Source organism: Octodon degus, unplaced genomic scaffold, assembly GCF_000260255.1.
Source record: "Octodon degus isolate 3935 unplaced genomic scaffold, OctDeg1.0 scaffold00036, whole genome shotgun sequence".
NCBI lineage: Eukaryota > Metazoa > Chordata > Mammalia > Rodentia > Octodontidae > Octodon > Octodon degus.
The window spans coordinates 15041594-15061160 of NW_004524612.1; the positions used below are offsets into that span (position 1 = coordinate 15041594).

Below are 19567 nucleotides of genomic sequence, written 5' to 3' on the forward strand. Positions count from 1 at the left end.
GCATGTGGTGCTGGGGGATTGAACCGCGGTCCCTGATGCTTTTGCTAAGCTTGTTCTAAGTAGGTGCTTTAGACCACTGAGCCATCTCTCCAGCCCCACTTACATATTTTTAAGCAATAGATAATTACATCTGATCTCCAAATCCAAAGGTTCTAATTGTGTTTATTAGTTCCAGGGCCATTCAGGATGCAACATTAATTCTATTTTCCTTCAAGCAAAGAACCTAAGATTTCATTCATTTACTCCTTCACAAATATGTACCAGCCAGTGTTCCAGGGTTGTGCCAGGGGCTGGGGATACAGCGCACATAATGCCGGAACTAGGCACCCAGGGTCCAGTACCTAATATTCCTGCTTAATTTTAATTACACAAATGACTTTTAAAAGCCAACTTCTTTTACTGGATAAAAGTGAGTCACATACAGACAAGCTATTATTCCATTATGTTATGCATGTTAGTGTAACTTATTCTAAATATTATATAAATCACATGGTGTATACAAGTATGTCTACAATTGCTGGTAGAAGATACAGCTTCCAAGTGTCAGCATTCAGTTAGGTTATTTTTTAACCTACTGTCAGAAAGTAACTGCTACGATCTATGTGTAATGCTAGCACTCTAGGAGGCTGAAATGGGATTATAAATTGGAACCCAACCTGGGCAACTGAGCAAATTAGTGAGATCCTGTCTGAAAATAAAGGGCTAAAGAGACAGCAAAGGCTCTGGGTTCAATTTCCAGCACACAAAAAAGAAAAGGTTTTGTGTATTTTGAAAGAAGATAAAACATGCACTTCATGCAAAATGGCAGTAGTTTTTCAAGTGTCCGTGGAAGAGGAAGGACACTTAATCTAATCACAGGATGCTGACCTACAAGTCTTAAATACATGCTCTATATCCAACCTGACAACTGCTTAGATGCCCCATGAACTAAGAAATGGTCATTACATTCTCAGTGTTTGAACACATCAAAAGAATGTATCAGGATGTAGAAAGTGAAATTCAAATTGTCTACTTGTCCACTATTAGGTTCACCGGAACACAACAAGGTTCGCTTGAGTACTCTTGTCTCCAGCTAATTTCCTGTGGTCCGCAGTCTGCAAAAGCAAATCTTCATGTAGAGAATCATGCAACAGACGCACAGAACGTCCATTTCTGACAGGCCCGCCAACTACCTTCTCTATGGCCTCAGACATGCTCACTTGCTGGAGTAAGTTCTAGTCATAATTCATCATTTCTCAGATTAGCTATTACACCTGATTCTGAAGACAACTTTGTAAACTTGCCACCTCTGAGTATGTCAATCCTTCACTATCTCCTCTTGGAACCAAGGTAGAAAGCACAGTATTAGGATTTGGGATAACAGTATTCTGACGGTGGTAAGATAGCCTAAGAACTCATTACTAAAGCAGCTGAAAGAAAATCAGTTTTAATTTTTTTAACTTAAATGTTACTTGTTTCATGGTGCTAGGGATAGAATCCACAGCAAGCTGCACCCCTAGGCAAGTACTCCATTGCTGAGCTGCACCCAGCACAGAATTTTTTTTAATTAAAAAGAAAAAAAAAAAAAAAAACAGAAAACCCTGGTTCTTCCAAAAATAAAAAATAAAAAGCACGCTCAAACTCCACAAGGCCTCTATGTGCTTCCTTTGTGACATCCAGAACAAGCCAACGTGGCCTCCGTATACGCATGCCTTTAACCTAGGGATCTGTTTATAGAGGAAAACACAGTTCACCTGTGTTACTCTGGAAAGAACTTAATGGTCAAGGAAAGCAGAGGCTAGAGAATGAGGTACAGACCTGCTTTCTTTCTTTAGCTGGCTAAGATGAGGCCCTTTCTCAGGACACAGGGTACATGATTACGTAGCTCATTTCGCCAAGTAAAGCCCAAGCACGACGACCCAAGCAGCATTCTGTGGAAGAGGTACTGCAGGGAGTGTGCGTGCTCACAGGCCTCTTCCCACAAGGAGGAGCTCGGGAACAGCCCAGGAGAGCCCCGGGATCCTGCCATCCACACAGAGGCTGCGGGCCACTGCTCTCCAGGCTAGGCAGGCAGACATGTAAAGAAAGGCTAAAACGTGGCTGTGCATTTGGGAATTAAATCTGACCATTAACTCTTTAATTCCACAGATTAATCAGTGATGCCACTTGGAGTCCTGAACTTTGAAGCACATAAACAGTTCATCTAAACAGACTTCCAGATACGTGAAAAAAGCTATCACACCAAATTAATTCAATCTAACTAATTGGAGAGCAGGAAGTTCTTTCAATTATTTTATCTGCTGTCTGAGAAACACACTTGAATATGAGTGCAGATTTCCTTAATTGCAGTTCATTATTTTCCAGAGTCGTTACTAAACTTCTATCAGAAGGTCAAAGACAGCAATTTTGTCAGCTGCCACCTCTTTTGGTGCAGTATCTTTGCATTTCTGGAACTCAGACAGAAATTGATTACAACCAGAACCAATCTCCATAAAAACAAGAAATCTAACTCTTTATGAATATGTTCAAACTTTCCAAAAGACTTTGTAAGTTATGAGTCTTTGTTTTTACAAGAAGAAACTGTCAACTTCCATCTGGCAAGAAAAGACCCAGCGATTTCTCCCAGTCCATCCCATACTGCATCTTGAATGTGAGGTCAGGGAGGTACCTTCCCCAAGAGCCTGCTGACTGCAAAGATTGGGCTGAGATGCTCTCTCACAGCTCCCTGAGTCCACAGGCCTACGCGGAACCGACTGCGCCAGTCTGAAAATGTCAAGGACACTCTGATTATAAGTGTCTTTTGATGAAAATCAGTTGGTCATTACACAACCTGCACTTCTCTCCCAATCTACCAGAGGAAGGGTGAGGAATGGCTGGTAGGAACAGAACTCATCTATCCTTGGTCCTCAGCTGGGTTATTTTATATTCTCACAAACGCCTTGTGTTTAAAAAGCAGAAGTGACAGGAATTCCACAGATGTCCTTAGAGAGCACCTTGCTGTCTATAAATCACAGTGCTCATCCCCAGTTGTCACCGTCTCTCAGTTAATTTCAATTCTATCTCTCTGTGACTGTCATCTCACTATTGCAAAAGCGCCCTTCAGGGACTCTCCTTCCTTTCCTGCGGCACCGATATCGCGGCCCTTGGATGCTGCTTGGCCTCCCCACAGTGCACTTCTGCTGCTGTCCTCCAAAATGATTCCAAGGGTTCACTGTGTTTCCAGAAGTGACACAGCCGAGCCCAGCACTGCACGGCCTGTGTGGTCCACCCACACCAAAGAGAGGAGATGTGCAGGACCGCAGGTGCTTCCTCATTACTAGGGCCATCTCAGAGATGGAGGTTTGGGTCTTCAAGCTAAACTGAGACACAAACATAGAAAGGAATTTGCTTCAGTTCTTTCCTCACAGGTGGGAAGTGGAGAGAAATGATGTTTCAATGGTGAAAGGAGAAGGCGGGAGTGAGGAAGCAGTAGAGGCCTGCTTACCGAGCAGGGGCTGTGCGGGTACTGGCGTGGTCATGGCGCACTCCCAAACCTGCTCAGAGGGCTCTGTTTTGGCTTTTGTTCTGCTTCACCGTATAACCTACAGTAATGTTGCTATCTCTTCCCTGTCTCTAAGTCCCAATGCAATATTAACAGACTTTACCCCCTCCTGGACTATAGCATGCATTCCTGGTAGGCAAATGCACCGACTGCTAGTTGATGTTCCAAACATCTAAGTGCCGGGCCAGGCTTATTTAATGACCATTCATACAGGCCATGGAGGCAGGTATACTCACAGTTACGGCAGCACATAAGAGAGCAAGGTCAAAGCAAGGAAGCTCAGGGGCCTCGCACGTCCTTTAGGCTGCTGCTCTAGAGGCACCTGAGATGCCTGCCCCAGAACCAGAGCGACGGAGGGGCCCACAGGGGCCAATGCACTTCATTTTGTTTCAGGCTTTCTGGACAGGAGGGCTCCAGAGATGGCCTCACTTTATTTACCTTCATAACTATCAAAGTCTTCCTGACCCCTTTGGTGGAAAGCAAGGAAATAGGCCTGGCAATCGGATTGCTGGTTTGTGGAGCTTAACTGTGCTGACCCCTGTCACTCTGTGGTTTGAAGAGTGGCTTTCATGCAGATGATAGGGCTCTGCCTTGGGCCCATAATGTTCAACACTGTATTTGTGATTCAAATACAGGCTTCAACTTTAAAAACTATGCACTCAACAATGTGTAATACTAAAACTATGATTGAAATACCTGTCATTTTGGTCTTCTAAATGTGTACTGTTTCTAATGTCATATCAATTACTATACTCTCTTTAAATTTTTTAAAAGGTAATAAAATGAGAGAACAAAAATTTAAGATTTCTTCAAAGTAAGTGGTAATATTCAATCATATCTCCTATCTTGTGTAACTATACCTGTTAATCTGAGCAACAGATTTCATGATAAAAATAGGTAATATATCAATCACTGTTAATCAGATATTCTTGTTTTGAAAATCTGTAACATATGTATTTTTACATGTTACCCTATTTCCGTCTTTGCTTTTGTTTCTTCTCCAAAATAAAATTATTTTTAAAAATGCACTCAATGGCTAACATATATGTTTCTTTTTAAAACCTACTCAAAAAGATCTTGACAGCCCAGGAATGTTAAACAAAATAAAAATAAGAACTTTTAGAAATAAATCTTGGGACTGGGGAGATGGCTCAGTAGAATAAGCGCTTCCCTGGCAAGTGCAAGGGCCTGAGTTCAATCCCCAGTTCCGAAAAAAAAAAAAAAAAAAAAAGAAAGAAAGAAAGAAAGAAAGAAAGAAAGAAAGAAAGAAAGAAAGAAATTTTATGTTCTCTCTTTAATTATGCGATATAATCAAAATGTTCAGTGACTGTCTAAATTTTTTAAAAATGTGCTTCAGTAAAAGACACATTATGTTTGGTCCTCCTCAAAATCTTCCCCGTAATTTCAAATACACTCCTCCCACTGTTCTAGCAACTCTCTGAAGTCATTCTGGAAGTCTCTTTTGCATCCTTAACTCTACTGTTACAGCTGTCTCCACATCCTTGATTCAAAACCTTTACTTTTCATGGTCATTTTGGTTTGGGGGAACAGCCACAATTCACTTGGGTGCCAGATCCCTTGGATAAGGAAGGTAAGGACATACTGATGGTTTTGTTTGGAAATTTTTCTTGATGTTTTGCGTTAGACTGGGTCTTGCTATATATTTCGGCCTGGTCTTGAGCTCTCTATGTAGCCCAGGCTGGCTTCAAACTTGTGGCAACTGTCTTGCCTCAGCCTCCCACCAAGTGTTGAGACAGCAGGCATGTGCCTTCATGCCTGGCCACACCATGTTTTTTTTTGTTTGTTTGTTTGTTTAATTTATTTATTTATTAAGGTGTGTGTGTGTGGCCAGCTCAGCCCACCAGGGGGCGGGGCTGGCTGGCATGTGGTGCTGGGGGATTGAACCGCGGTCTCTGTGCTTTGCTAAGCTTGTTCTAAGTAGGTGCTTTAGACCACTGAGCCATCTCACCAGCCCCCACACCATGGTTTTTTACATGCCTGCTTTTCCAGGGCCAACAGCATTCACCATATTTTTAATCACGTCATAGAGATACTCATAAAAGAAAACCTCCAAAACCACTTCCAAAAGCGGCAAGAACAACAGGATAAGGGTATTTAGGGCAAGGGGGAGGATTCTGGAAGGGATTAATGGCAGTGGGTCTTACTGTAATAATTTTTTAATTTAAGCATTCACCATATAATTATCACCCTGTTTATTTTTATATGTCAATTAGAAAACAATAATAAAAGAACATTGATGAGAGTAAAAGTAGACCCAAGATCCAGCATTGCTAGGCAGAAGCATAAGGAACCAAGAGGAAAGTGAGGCAGCACAGAGCAGGGCTGCGGGAACAAGAAGCGCCATGGGGCCAAGAGCCAGCCCTCCCACATGTCGACCGACATCTGCATCCCAGAGGACTTGGAGGCCATGGCTGGAGCAAGACTTTTCCTTGGAGGACCCAGAGGAAAGGAGAGAAGACTTTTGTTTTTAAATCAGAAATTCAAACTGTAGCTTTTGAATCTGACTTTCCAGTGAATGGGACCATGCTACAGTGAAGATCACTACACCGTGAGGAGGAACGCTGCCCCAGCTGCGCTTCCCGGTGCTGAGGCCTAAAGCAGGCCCTCCCCACTGAGCTACACATTCCCCGGCCTGTCCTACTACTCTCCTGAGACAGAGTCTCATGAAGTCACTAAACTGCACAGGCTGGGCTTGAGCTTGTGGTCCGCCTGCCTCGGCCTCCCAGAGTGCTGGATTACAGGTGAGCACCACCACACCTGGCCGCAATACAGCCTTTTTTCTTCTTACTGCTACCTCCCATCCCAACAGTATTGAAGGGCTCTGCTCCCAAGGAAAAAACACCTCTCAGGGTTTAAAAACTTAAAGCATATTATGGAACCCAAGTGCAAGAAACATTTCTATTGATGCTGCCCATTAAAATTATAATTTATCTCTCACAGAACTTTAGCAGAGAAAGTAACAAAGAGATAAGCACAGACACTTCTGATCAGTCAACTCCCAAATGAAAAGCTGAAGATCTTTTCATATTTGGGAATGTTCTTTTTTAATTTTTTTTAAAATATGGAATGCTTCAAGAATTTGTGTCGTTCTTCTGTAGGGGCCATGCTAATCTTTTCTGTATGGTTCCAATTTTAGTATATGTGCTGCCGAAGCGAGCACTTGGGAATGTTCTTTAGTGGAACTTCCAACAGCTTAGGAAGCAAGTTCATAGGCAGGTCCAGATCCTGCTCCACTGTGACTGTCTTGTCTCTACCCTAAAACATCATGCTTTCCACTGTTGCCTGACACTGATGCGTGCTCTAACTGTGCTATCTGGGTACCTGGACGGCAAGCCAGCTGACAGCCATCCTGGCAGTCCCACACACCAGGCAGGGTTCAGGCACAGGGAGCTCTGTCCCCAGTGGTTACGGTCTACAGGGAAGATAATCAACCAACTTATAAGCTCAATAATAATGCCCAGTAAGATTAACCACAGATCCCAAGCAAGCCCGAATTGGGCAACTTAGGGAGACCCTATCTGAAAATAAAAAAGGGCTGAGGGTACAGCTCAGTGGGAAAGCTCTGGGTTCTATACCCAGTACCTGGCCCCCCTCCAAAAAACCAAGATTAATTATGGAAATGTCCAGTGTGTGTATGCACATGCATGTGTAGTGGAGTCTGTTTTAGTCTGGCTAAGGAAGATAGGCCACTAAAATTCAGTTGCTGTTCTTAAGACTGACTTTTGTGACCCCTCTAGAAGTAGATCCCCTATAAGAGACCAAGAGGGCATGTGAGGACTTCGGAGTGAGCATGCTCAGTAGAAGGAAACACAAAGGCCAAAACCCTGTAGACTTAAGTGTGCCTTGTATGTCTGCGACATAAAAAGGTGGTAAAAACAGGACACAATACACAGAGAAAGAAATGGCGTGAAGGTGAAAGGTCAGGGCACCCGATTCCAGCAGAAATCTGAAGGCCTGATAAAACATTTGGCCTTGATTCCATGAGGGAAGGTGCAGAGCCATGGAGTCATGGGAGCACTGTTAGATCTCTCCATCCACAGAGCTAAAGGGTCACCCGTGCAAAGAGACCAGGGGAGACACAGACTGCCTGGGATGCAGCACACACACCTGGACACCTGAGACTTGATGGGTGCAGTGGTCCCGGGAGAGGCCCTGGGAAGTTCTGTGCTGACACAGGCAAGGCAGTGAGGACAGGGCCCATGAGCTTGAGAAAAGGGAAGCAGGTGTTTTCACAAGCACACTGGACTAGCGGGCACTTTCACAAAGGCAGTGTTAGCCTTACATTTTTATACATTATGAAACATGAAATATTCTGTAAAGCTAGTTTCCCCAAAACCTTTGCTCATAATGCTCAAAAATACACTGGAGTAAATGAGGAAAAAGTGCCAGAGGACTCTTAAATACTTCAAGTAACTCCAGTGACCCGGGATGTGATGAGTCACAGATCTCTTCCATCACCAGGTTTGCTTTGAACACACTGTATTCCTGTCGCACTTAGAGAGTCCATCACTTATTGCCGGAACAATGGGAGTGTAAATAAGTCCTTCTGTGTGGCAGGTGCTTTGACTTGCCACATCAAAAACTGAAAATAGCTTTTTAAAAAATTGTAGCTATGGTAGGCTGACTCAATGAATTTAATGTGATACCAATTTCCTTTGACTTAGATAACTGTCTTCACTGAACAGCAATCGAAAAAGTTGTTATTAAACATAAATGTGAGTAAGAAACAACATAGGTGCTTATAAATGCAGCCTAGAACGCATCCCCAGGTGGGCCACAGGTCACAGGCTGAGAAACTACTTTTTTCAAAATCTACTTTGGTAACTCACTTTGCAAACTGTACTTTGTGAAACAATGACTGAGACATTAAAAACTGATTGGTGCGTACAATCACAAACCACTGGAAAAAGTTTCGCCTACCCTGGCCTCCCCACAGTCCCACTGTGTCTTATTAACTGTCAAGCACCCACTATGTACCTACAACCCGAACATTTCCAAAATCTCAGTTTAATTCACCTACTGCATATGTACGCTTGTGTGCATATACTTACAATGTCTATGCTTATATAAGGCAGACTGAAAAATTATATATCTTCACAGCAGTCTTTGCAGAACCAGTTCTACCTCCCTTAAACACACATTCATAAACTCATAAAGTTCCTATAAACAGTTCAGTCTCAGACAACTACTGATCTGCCTTTCCACAACTCGCTTAAAAGAATATGGAAAAAAATATGGAGAAGCCAATGTCAAAAGACTTATTTCACCAACTGCACTTGCAATGCATGTGTTTTTGAATGAATATAAATAAATCCTCATTTATCATTTTCTGCTGAGTTAACACCTATATACGGCTGGAAATTGCATTTCCAACAGGGTTTCCATTCACCACTGCAGAAGAGCAGCTTCCTGATTGCTTAGAAAACCCTTTAACATTTTCTCTAACACTTATTCTGGGGCTGGGGAGAGAGTTTGAAGAAAAAAGGAAATAAGACAAGTGATCACTTTCCAATGAAAGAACAGATTATCCACAGCAGAGGAAACAGAGGTTGAGAGGGAAGGACAGGCACAATACAGAATTGTTTGAAATGAGAAATGAAATCAAGAATTAAAAATAGAATTACATTTTCTACTTGGCAATACACAAACAACACTAAGTGCACTTCATAAATTTTACTATTGTTGCTCTAAGTGGTATTACCATAAATCACATTAGTAGCATACTTGGCATTTTTTAAAAGCAGAAAGGATGGAGCACATCAATAAGTTTAAACAGCTCTGTTATCTCTGAAGAGTGAAAGAGAAATTATCACAAGCTCTCGCCAGGTTTAAAAGCCCAGGTCTAATGTCCTCCTTGTTGCTACCCTTCCACCCCCAGCCTTGGGACAACACGGGGGGCAATTCTGCCAGCAATCTATTAGCAAACATTTGCTGCTGCCTTCTCAATGCCTTTTACCTGATGAGCAAGGGGCAGTGGCTGTTTGCCCCGTCTGTCATCACGGGCAGGAAAGAGAGACTTTAGCAGCTTCGGCATCTGCGGCACCAGGGACTTTACTGGACTCAAGTAGGAGGCTGCGAGGCTACTGAGTCCTGTGTGGAAATTGAAGGGGAAAAAAAGATAAAATCAATTACAAACACATCCTCTTTCCTATAAATTTGCCATTTATCATTTGAAAGCAAAGCTAACAATATAAATTTTAAAAAGCTACCCTTAAAAAATTAACTTAGAAAAGTATACAGTAATCATAAGTATCCTCCAATGAAATGGTATTTCTTCAACCAGTTAAATAACCTTTTACAAAGTGGTAGCATCACTGTTTCCATCACTGTTAGAAGGGTACTTCACCCTAGTTCTTGCCAGCAACTGGTACAAGAACTTCTGCTCTCTAGAATGAAAAAGGATTGCACTTTTAAATCACATAATCAATGATATTCAGTAGATGTGGTTTCTGTAGACATTAAACTCTTGAAGTCATGATCCTCCTCAACTGTAACTTTTTGTAACTATTCCTATAAGAAACAATAAAGCTGATCTTTTGGGGAATGGTAGTCTTCAGCTAATTTTAACTTTTTGGTTTTTTATGCAGGGTCTTGCTACATAGTGTAGTCAAGTCTTGAACTTTCTTTGAAGTCCAGGCTGGCCTTGAACTCATGCGATCCTCCTGCCTCAGGCTCCTGAATGCTGGGCCTACAGGCATGTACTACCATGCCTGCTGTGTTTAGCTCTTTTTTAAAAGAGTACAGTAACTGTGTCCTTCCCTGCTGTCATTCACCAAAGACTGGGATCAGAAGTGCTGCTGATACCTGTAGTGCAGTAAGATTTCTTTCCCCTTACCAAATTACAGGAAAATCTAACCCAAATCATAACTGATGAAACACCATATCCATGTAACACTTTGAAAGAACACTGAAGTCACCCTGAAGAACATGCAGGTCCCCCTAAGCGAGGGCACAAACGACCAGCCCTCTACTATCCAGACTCCAGACTTACAGGTCGCACACAGAAGAGACCAGAAAATTGCAAGGTTTCTGTACTACACACAGGGCAGCAGGACCTGTGAAATCTTCAGAACGTACACTGTCGCATGAGGGCGACCACCAAGAAGTGAAGTGAGATGGCTCCACTCTGCCAAGACAGACATTACAACTGAGCTCAGAAAAGTGAACTGTTTTACAAGAAGGCAAATGCAGAGAAGAGACACCAAAAAGAGACATGAACAGAAAATAAACTTTAAGACGAATAGAGTCAGAGATGTCATCAAATCAATGCTGAGAAAAACACAATCCAGAGCACTGTCTCAAGTTACCAACACTAGAGCGAGGACGACCCACATGTGAACAAGGATCTAGCCCAGTGGTGGTGAACCCATGTGCTGTGTGCAGCAGTGGGCTGTGTGTTATCACTGAAACCCTAAACAGTTCACGAGCACTAAGCTAACTGCTATCCAATCAAAGGCTGCATGCATCATAACACACAGGCAGGTGGGACAGGAGCTGGGTACACAGGTCAGTCAGGCTGGCCAGAAGGGGCTCGCTTTGTTTTGCTATGTATTTAGTACAGGATCTCACTACACAGATCGGACTTCATAGTGATCCTCCTGTTTTCAGCCTCCCAAGTGAGGGGATTACAGGTGCACACTACCATGTCCAGTCTCAATCTCTGTCTCAGCATGCCCAGGGGCGGGGCTGGCACTGCACACTGAGGATAGAACCTGGTACCTAAGTACCAGGTACCTAAAGTACCTAAGCAGGTACTTTAATCAACTGAGCTATCTGGCTCGCCCAGGAGGGGTTCACTTTGAAATCCAGAGGGTACTTGGGGAGGCATCATGATTTTTTTTATCATTGTATGTTTGATAACTTCCATAATAAAAGGGTTTTGAAAGTGAGAGAGCAAAACTGAAACTTTTAACATCTAAACAAAATTAAGGTTTGCCACTAACATACAATTGCTAAAATAATGGATGGTTGCTATGAGTCACTATAAAAGAAACTAACCTTAAAGAACAGAGTGGGTGGAATGCAAGAACAGTGATGACTGGGGCCGGGGAGACGGCTCAGTAGGCTAAGCGCTTCCCTGGCAAGCCCAAGGGCCTGAATTCAATCTCCGGTTCCGCCAAAAAAAAAAAAGAACAGTGACGACCAACACAGAATGATAAATATGTGAATCAAGTCAGCGCTGATAGAGTCTAACTATAACATCACCACCACATTTAGGGAATTTAAAACCAGGTGGTGTGCTATAACTCAGGAATTTCACTTCTGACTACTCCACAAATAGATTTAACCAGACCAGAAAAACCCAAATGTCCATGGGCAGTAGAACCAATTAAAAACTAGGATAAATTCAATTGTGACAATGAGATATTTCTCAGCAATAACAAAGAATGAATTACCGATGGCACCAACAATATGCGAGATGAAACATCCATGCAGAACAAGAGCCCCGCTCACAAAGAGCACAGGCTCTGTGGCAGCATTCTGTGTGCAGGCACAGGTGGGACTTGCAGCAACCGAGAGCAGCACACTGGCTGACGATGGGGGCCAGCGGGATCTACAGCTTAAGTAGGACAGGTCTTGCGTGTGTACACACACATGTGTGTGTACCTACCCACATATATATACCAATGTATACAAATAAATACACTGGACAAAGCTTACTTGACCCATGGTCATGAAAAGAGAGTCGATAAGAATAGACCTTTGTGTGATTCAGCAAACATCTTAAGGCAGCTTTTTAAAATTAGTCCAAGAAGGAAAACAATGTGTTCTGAACAACAGTCCAGATAAGGAATACCAGCAGAGAAATTAAAACTATTAAAAAAAAAACCCAACAAATAATTCTAGAACTGAAAAGAACAACTGAAAATTTTAAAATTCTCTGGATGCATTCAACAGAACACTGGAAATGGCAGAAGAAATGATCCAAAGGGAATGAGATAAAAAGGTTAAAAATTCAAAGTTAGCACAGAGCCTCTGCAACCCATGCAGCAACACCAGGCAGTCTGACGTGCACATTATTAGTTACAGAAAGAGAGGACAGAGATAAAGACAGAGGAAACATTTTAATAAAAAATGGCTAAATTTCTCAAATTTGTTTAAAACAACTTCCAGATCCAAGACCATCAGTGAAACTCAAACAAGATGAATAGTAAGAAAACTATTAACAGTCAACTGATAAAAACAAAGATAAAGAAAAATTTTGAAAGCAACCCAAGAAACATTACATGAGGGAAGTGGCACAGTACAGGGCAAGGTGGAGGCAGACAAGGATGAGTGATGAAGTCACTCTAATGAGCTGGAACGAAAAGCCAGCTACCCAGCATCCTCTGTGTACCCCAAACAGCCTTTTAAAAAAGAAAAACTAATGAACAAAACCAGCAACATAAAGACATTCCCAAGAGAGGAGAGCACTCCTCTCCAGGAGAATTGCACTGTAAGAAATTCTTCAGCACATTCTTCAGGGTACAAAGAGTGAAATCAGATGAAAACAAGATCTTTAGGAAGGAGGGGATAGTGCCTGAAATAATAAATGCGAAGAAAACTATAAAAGGTGATCCACTTAATTTCCTTCAAAGACAAGCAGCTGTCTTAATTCTCCTGATTTCCTTAAAAGACAAATAGCTGTTTTAGAGCAAAAAGAATGATTTTGTGAAGTTTATTTTATTTTTTGCTTGATGAATAGGTTTATTGGTCTTTATCTGAAAAAATCTTCATAGAAATTTGGTTTAACTCTCAGCAGCCCACTTCTGAGCTCTGAGGAAGCTTGCCTTCTTTTGAGCTACCAGATCTTTCTTCTGGACAAGGGACATTTGAGGATGGTTCCACCTCTTCTTTTTAACTTCTCTCTTCAGCTTTTCATAGACTGGATTCTCTTGTATAGCAGCATGAGCTTTCTTATATATCTCCTCCATATCTGGAGTTACACTGTTTTTTATGTACTGAGACAACTGGTTTTTTGTGAGCATCTTCCTCTCTTCAATTAGGTAATGCATATAATCTGCAGCATTCTCACCCATGATGTGCTTCCATTGTACTTCTGCATTGCACTCCTTGCTTTCAGAATCATAACCAGGGAATTATTTGGCACTGTGAGGGACAGACAAGCCTCCATCCACAGCACCCTTTAGGGCTCCAAAAACTGTATTGCCAGTTGTAGTTCTAGCAAGGGCCTGTATCCAAACAGCAGGTGGAAGCACCAGGTCTGCCATCAGTGCTTTCCACATTGTATTCGTATCCAGTCACCTTCACCTGGCCTTCATAGATCTTTTCCATGCCAAACCTACTGAGGAGCCTGAGGGCCAGGAGCAGGCTAGTACAATACGCTACAGCATAATTTGTTGGCCAGCTTCACACTGTACTTTGGTAGTTCATGTGTATATGCTGCACGGACTATCATATCCCCTTCAATACGGGCATAAGCAATCTGATAAATGATATCTTCGTTAGTTACACGAACTAGCATCCTGTATTTAGGTGTGCTGTACTTATTTTTGTCCTGTATTACCAAGCATTTCCTAGCATAGTAATCAGTTTTGCTGTCTCGTCTTCTAACCTTCACTTGGTAGCTCTTAAAGTAGGCCTTACTCTTGACAACCCCAACAAGACCTGTCCTGTGTAATATAGACCTGCATCCGCGGCTCTACACAGACCTGCAGGCCCGGCAGCACCACAGGGGAAAAGCATGAAGTATATGTTATAGCACCCAGAAATTGAAATATTGAAGAAACTGTTCCCTTCCCATAATAAAATTAAATAAAAATGAAAAAATCCCCCCAATACAAAAATTGAATTAGCACACTACTGCATAACACATATGTCAAAGAAATTAGATGGAAATGTAAACATATTCTAAATTGAAAGATAATGAAAGCAAAACATGGCAAAATACATGATAAGCATAAATTATTAAAAAATCAGTGAAATAGAAAATTAATGTCAAAAGTTGGTTCAATGAGAAGATTAATATATGCAATAAATCTGTCATAGATATACTGAAGAAAAACTGAAAACCTCCAATAATTATCACTATCAGAATGTAAAGAAGTGGGTTCCATCCCTGGTGTGCTATATCAGCTCCGCTCCCAGGGCACGCTGAGATGGGCGCACATGCCTGTAATCCCACCGCTTGGCTGAAAATAGGAGGATCACCAGGAGCCTGGAAATAGTGAGACTATTTTCCAGGTAGTGAGACCTTGTAGACCCTGTACTAAATATATTTTAAGGGCCAGGGGGAGAGCTCAGTAGAATAAGAGTCTGCCAAGCAAGTGCAATGAGTTCAATCCTATTATATACAGAAGAAATAGCACAAGAGATCCTGCAAATCTAAAAGAATAATAAGGTGACTCTATGACATTAATGAAAAATTTTTTGTGGCAGTGGAGACTGAATACAGGGTCTTTGTACTGAGCTATATCCCAACCCTTTTAAATTCTTTATTTTGAGACAGGGTTTCCCAAAGTTACTAAATTGTTAAAGTTGGGCTTGAACTTGTGACTGTCATGCCTCAGATTTCCAGAATGCTGGTACAAGTGTGTACCATCAGTCCTAGATAAAGAGAAATTTATTACTCTACACGAAACAGAAAATTAATTGGAAAACATAACTTATGAAAACTGACTCATAAGGAATATACAATTTAAAGTAACCCTGTATTAAAGAAAAGTAAGTCGTAACTTAAAATCTTCCCACAGAGAAACTTCCAGACCCAAATAGTACCACTAGGAAATTCTGTCAGACATTCAATGAAGGCGTGGCACCAAACACACATAAACAAATCCGTGGAGAAATATTTCCTTAGTCATTTTGAGGTCAACACAATCATGATACCTCAAAACCCACCAAAAACACAAATATGAGAAAAATATCAAATTACAGGCTGATATTCATCATGGAACATGCACATTAAAATCCTTAACAAAATATTAGAGAATACAGTCAAGCAATATAAAGGATAAAACACCCAGATCAAGAGCACAGTTTTTATCTGAGGAATCCAGGATAAATCCAACATTCCAAACCTGCAGTAATTCAACACAGTCAATCAAGAAAGGGAAGAACATTAGCAGAACAGTGGCTACCTAGCAGGAAACTTTGACGTAAACTCTTCTCCAAGATGCTCATGATAGTAACTGACATGAAAAGATAACTTACCTGGATCTGGAGAGTGGTTATTTTGGGGACAAACAGAGAGGTCTGGGGGGACTGGAGTTACTCCTCCAGAAATGGGTGTTTGGGATACATCCTGTTGACTTTCCCATCGACCCTATAATAGGACAGAATCAGTTATTTTGTTTCACATTAATCCACAGGGGCCGGGAAGATAGCTCAGTAGAATAAGCGCTTGCCTGGCAAGTACAGGGTCCTGAGTTCAATCCCCAGTACCAAAAAAAAAAAAAAAAAAAAAAAAAGAATTTCAAATTAATCAACAGAAAAAATTAAAGATATTCAGGTGAAAAGGTATTCTACATAACCAAAGCTAACTGGAAAGGTAGCTTTCCAGGACCTATGTGTTATTATGGAAGCCCACCTTCCTACATGTTGTGCTCACAGTATGAATTCTCCTCATGATGACAATACCACCTCACATGTGGGTGTCCCTCCACCTCACAAATGACAGTCTTCCAGTGAATCTGCCCTAATACTCTTTCTACTACATCCTCAATACATTCTCTGCCTTGAGATACCCTTCTCCACTTTGCTTCCAGAGGAACCAGTGACATGCTTCTATCAGCAGGGTCTCCTGTGCCCCTCCCAGCATCACACTGCCCAGGGTATGCCCAAGTGCAAACTCTCAAGCAGCACAGCCTCAGGTCTTAATAAACCTAAAGTTCCCTCCATCTTGATCCTCTAACTTCTTTGTCATTGGCATTTAATGAGAATAGTTTTCCCTGGCGTTCTGCAGATGCACAGCCCTACCACTGAGGAGCCACCTGAAAAGTGGAGTGGAAACAGCAGGCTCCAGCTGCTCCCCAAGACAGAGTGTGGGAAGAGGGAGCCCACATGGCTTCTGCTGTGTATTGGGAAGCTATCTGCTTTTAGCAGCAACCTAAGTACAGATCACAAAATCAATAGGGTCTAAGTGATCTGGATTGCGTTTACCTCTAAGAACGCCACTGTACCCAAGAACTATACAGGCTCAGCACTTAACAGCATTTTAAAACTCACATGCGTTCAGTGCTCATTAGGAAGCAGGGAGACAAAGCAGACACAAACACATGAACAGGGAAACGCGAACTCCAAAATGCTGCACTGTAGGAGGAGTTCCACTATTAGGGATCATGGGCCAATTTACATACTTTAATGCTTTGCATTTAAATTTAACTATCTGTCTGGAAGGCTGCTGCTCTACAAACCCTGAGATGTGGCAATCAGGTACCTGAACACTAAGGTCACCAATCTCTGGGGCTTCTAAAGAGGCCCTGGTTAGTGTCAAGTTCATACAAGGTTGTTCTGAAAACAACTTATTTGAGAATGACTGTGTTTTCATATTTTAGATTTTTCCTGATTTGGCAGCTAATATTATTACACTCTGTCCCTTAGGAAAACCAAATAGCTGACTTGGAGTCAGTACCTGGGTCCAGTGACAAAGCCACACTCGGGTGCCCAACCGGCACTCTCTGACCTGACTGCAAAGGTGGAACCAAGCCATCAGGCTGCCTGCCTCGCTCCCACGTCTTCTTGTGGCAGGTAGGCCTGCTCAGTCAGCTCAGGAGAACTAAACCACCTGGCATTTTCACCCATGTGCCCTCCAGCCAACCAGCCAGAGTTACCCCATGGCTTCCTATGCCTGGTTCCACTGCCCACAGATGGGGTCTCAAGACTCCGGGCAGGAAAGCACTCTGCTTCCAAGGGGACAACAAATCCCATGATAAAAGCGGCACACACCCTACCTCCTCCAGCAGATGCCCAGAGCCCAGAGCCACTGTGCTGCACTCCTTTACTGCTCGCCATTCTTCATCCTGCACTACACATCCATTCTCTGGCCAGAGACAAACCCTATGCCCAGGGTGAGCTGCACATGCTTTCTCCAGGGACAAGGCGAATACTGTCTGTCTAGTAAATCTGAGATGCTTGGCTACTCTGGTTTTTCTCTCTTTACTGAGATGTTAAGAGAACAAAAAATATGAAGCAACACCCAGTTAAAATTCTTTTATGAATTTGGGACTGGAATAAGAGACTCTAAGCAACTTTGGAACTTCTGGGTCTCCTAGATAGCTCAGGTCTCAAAAAGTAAAAGAATATACTTTTGTCCTCATTTCTTTCATTTCTACCACAATGATATGCACCTTTCATGACCCAGAATCTCAGAACATCAATCTCTGCTATTTCTAATGTCCTGCACGTTGCACATCGCCAGGATCAGCCAACGAGAAAGGAAGATATTAGCTTTGTTTAGAGCCCCAGACAAGCCCTGAAATGATTAGGGAATGCAAAGAACATGGTCCTCTTGGAGACGGCAATTACTTGGAGTGGACACCATGCTCAAAGGACAGGGACAAGCAGAGCCCAGGAGGCCTCGCTGATGATGCCGCTGGGTCCTGGCCCTCCTGTCCCCACTCTACGAGCCACACATTCCTTGGCTTTTCCATAAAAGGGTCCTCTTTGATCAGGAAGGTGACAAAAGGGTACGTAAAGAGAAGTGACAGTGACATTTCAGGTCCAAAGGTAGCTCCAAATACCACTAAGGAAGAAGTGACTCATGTTTGGCATGGCCCGCACCACTGCCATGCTGAGTAATGACAGTTTCGGGAAGGTGATATGACCCAAACACAGTTTAGTTTCATTAAGGTAAGATCACTCAAGTTATGGACTAATTTTAATTCCATCAAAAACCCCAATCAGATTACAAGTGCACTCTGTGCCTTACTTATTTACTAAAAATATAATTTCCTATAAAATGGCTTCAGAAACAACAACATTTTTGTTGACAGCTTTCCTTACACTGCAAAAGACCTCAATGCACAGCCAACTTTGAAATGGAAAGACAAAAAACAGGCTGAAATTAATTTTGCTCCTTCCTACAAATCTGCTGGTAGATGGTCATAATAGGCTGCTAAGGATTCATTATAACTATTTTAAAAATCTCCCTACAAGGGGAACTACCTGCTCTGGCCCCCACTCCTGTCCCTCTCTTGGACAGGAGCTTTCTTTCTCTCATTAAATATATTCTGCTCATAAAAATAAATAAAAAAATCTCCCTACAATAATAATGAAACACCTACTAGGAGTAAATAGCAATATCCTTTCAATTAGGGTAAATATTTTATATCTTTAATTAAAAGTCTTATCCCAAGAGTGAGTTCTTTTAGGCTCCAAGGTAAATTTAAAATTTGGAATAAGCAAATCCTCTATCTTTTATTCTTTTTTATTTTATTTATTTTTTTTTTTTGGCGGAACGGGATTGAACTCAGACCCTTGCGCTTGCCAGGGAAGCGCTTAGTCCACTGAGCCATCTCCCCGGCCTCTCTATTTTTTAAAGATCAATTAGTTCATCAGCTCAATCTTGGTGGAGCCCAATAAAGCACTTCAAGTCTGCTATGTGAGGAGAATCAATAAAGAAGGGTATGCTACACAGGCTGGCCTGAGTCAAGGTGTTCTCCAGTCACACTGAATCCGTTTCTAGACCCTGGCCACCTTACCTCACCACCCCAAGAGCCCAAATCCTGACAGCCCCTTCTTTCCTGCCTCCCTGCCACCCTTTTGCCCTGACAGCGATTGACCACAAAAGGTGAGGCACACTGGAGCCTGTCGGGGGCTCTCCCCCTGCTTCTGAAGGTCTCTTCAGTACCTGCACGCTCCCCCATTGGCATGTGGTATACAAGGGACCACACTCCAGGTTTTAACCTGTCCTTCTGATCTAGGACCCACATCAGAGGGAGAGATTTGTGCAATAACAGAAACAAGCAAGGAACCCAGAGATAGCTCCACATAAGTCTTCAAGGTGCATGCAACTCCTATTTATACAATTTTTAATTATTTTAATATGTATCTTCTAGCATTTTCAGCACTGCCAGGCCCAGGCTT

The 19567-nt window shown here is 42.3% G+C and overlaps 1 protein-coding gene and 1 non-coding gene across 2 annotated transcripts in view; both read right to left on the minus strand.

Annotated features, from left to right (window-relative positions):
- Positions 1–19567, minus strand: part of Kif13b (kinesin family member 13B) — a 197872-nt gene that overhangs the window by 13359 nt on the left and 164946 nt on the right. The window contains 2 exon segments of the mRNA XM_004630706.2: positions 9498–9631; positions 15695–15806. Of these exon segments, the coding sequence (XP_004630763.2) occupies positions 9498–9631; positions 15695–15806 (246 nt within the window).
- On the minus strand, positions 6597–6701 carry LOC111816644. The gene has a single exon (XR_002820999.1). It is a non-coding gene; the product is annotated as a U6 spliceosomal RNA (small nuclear RNA).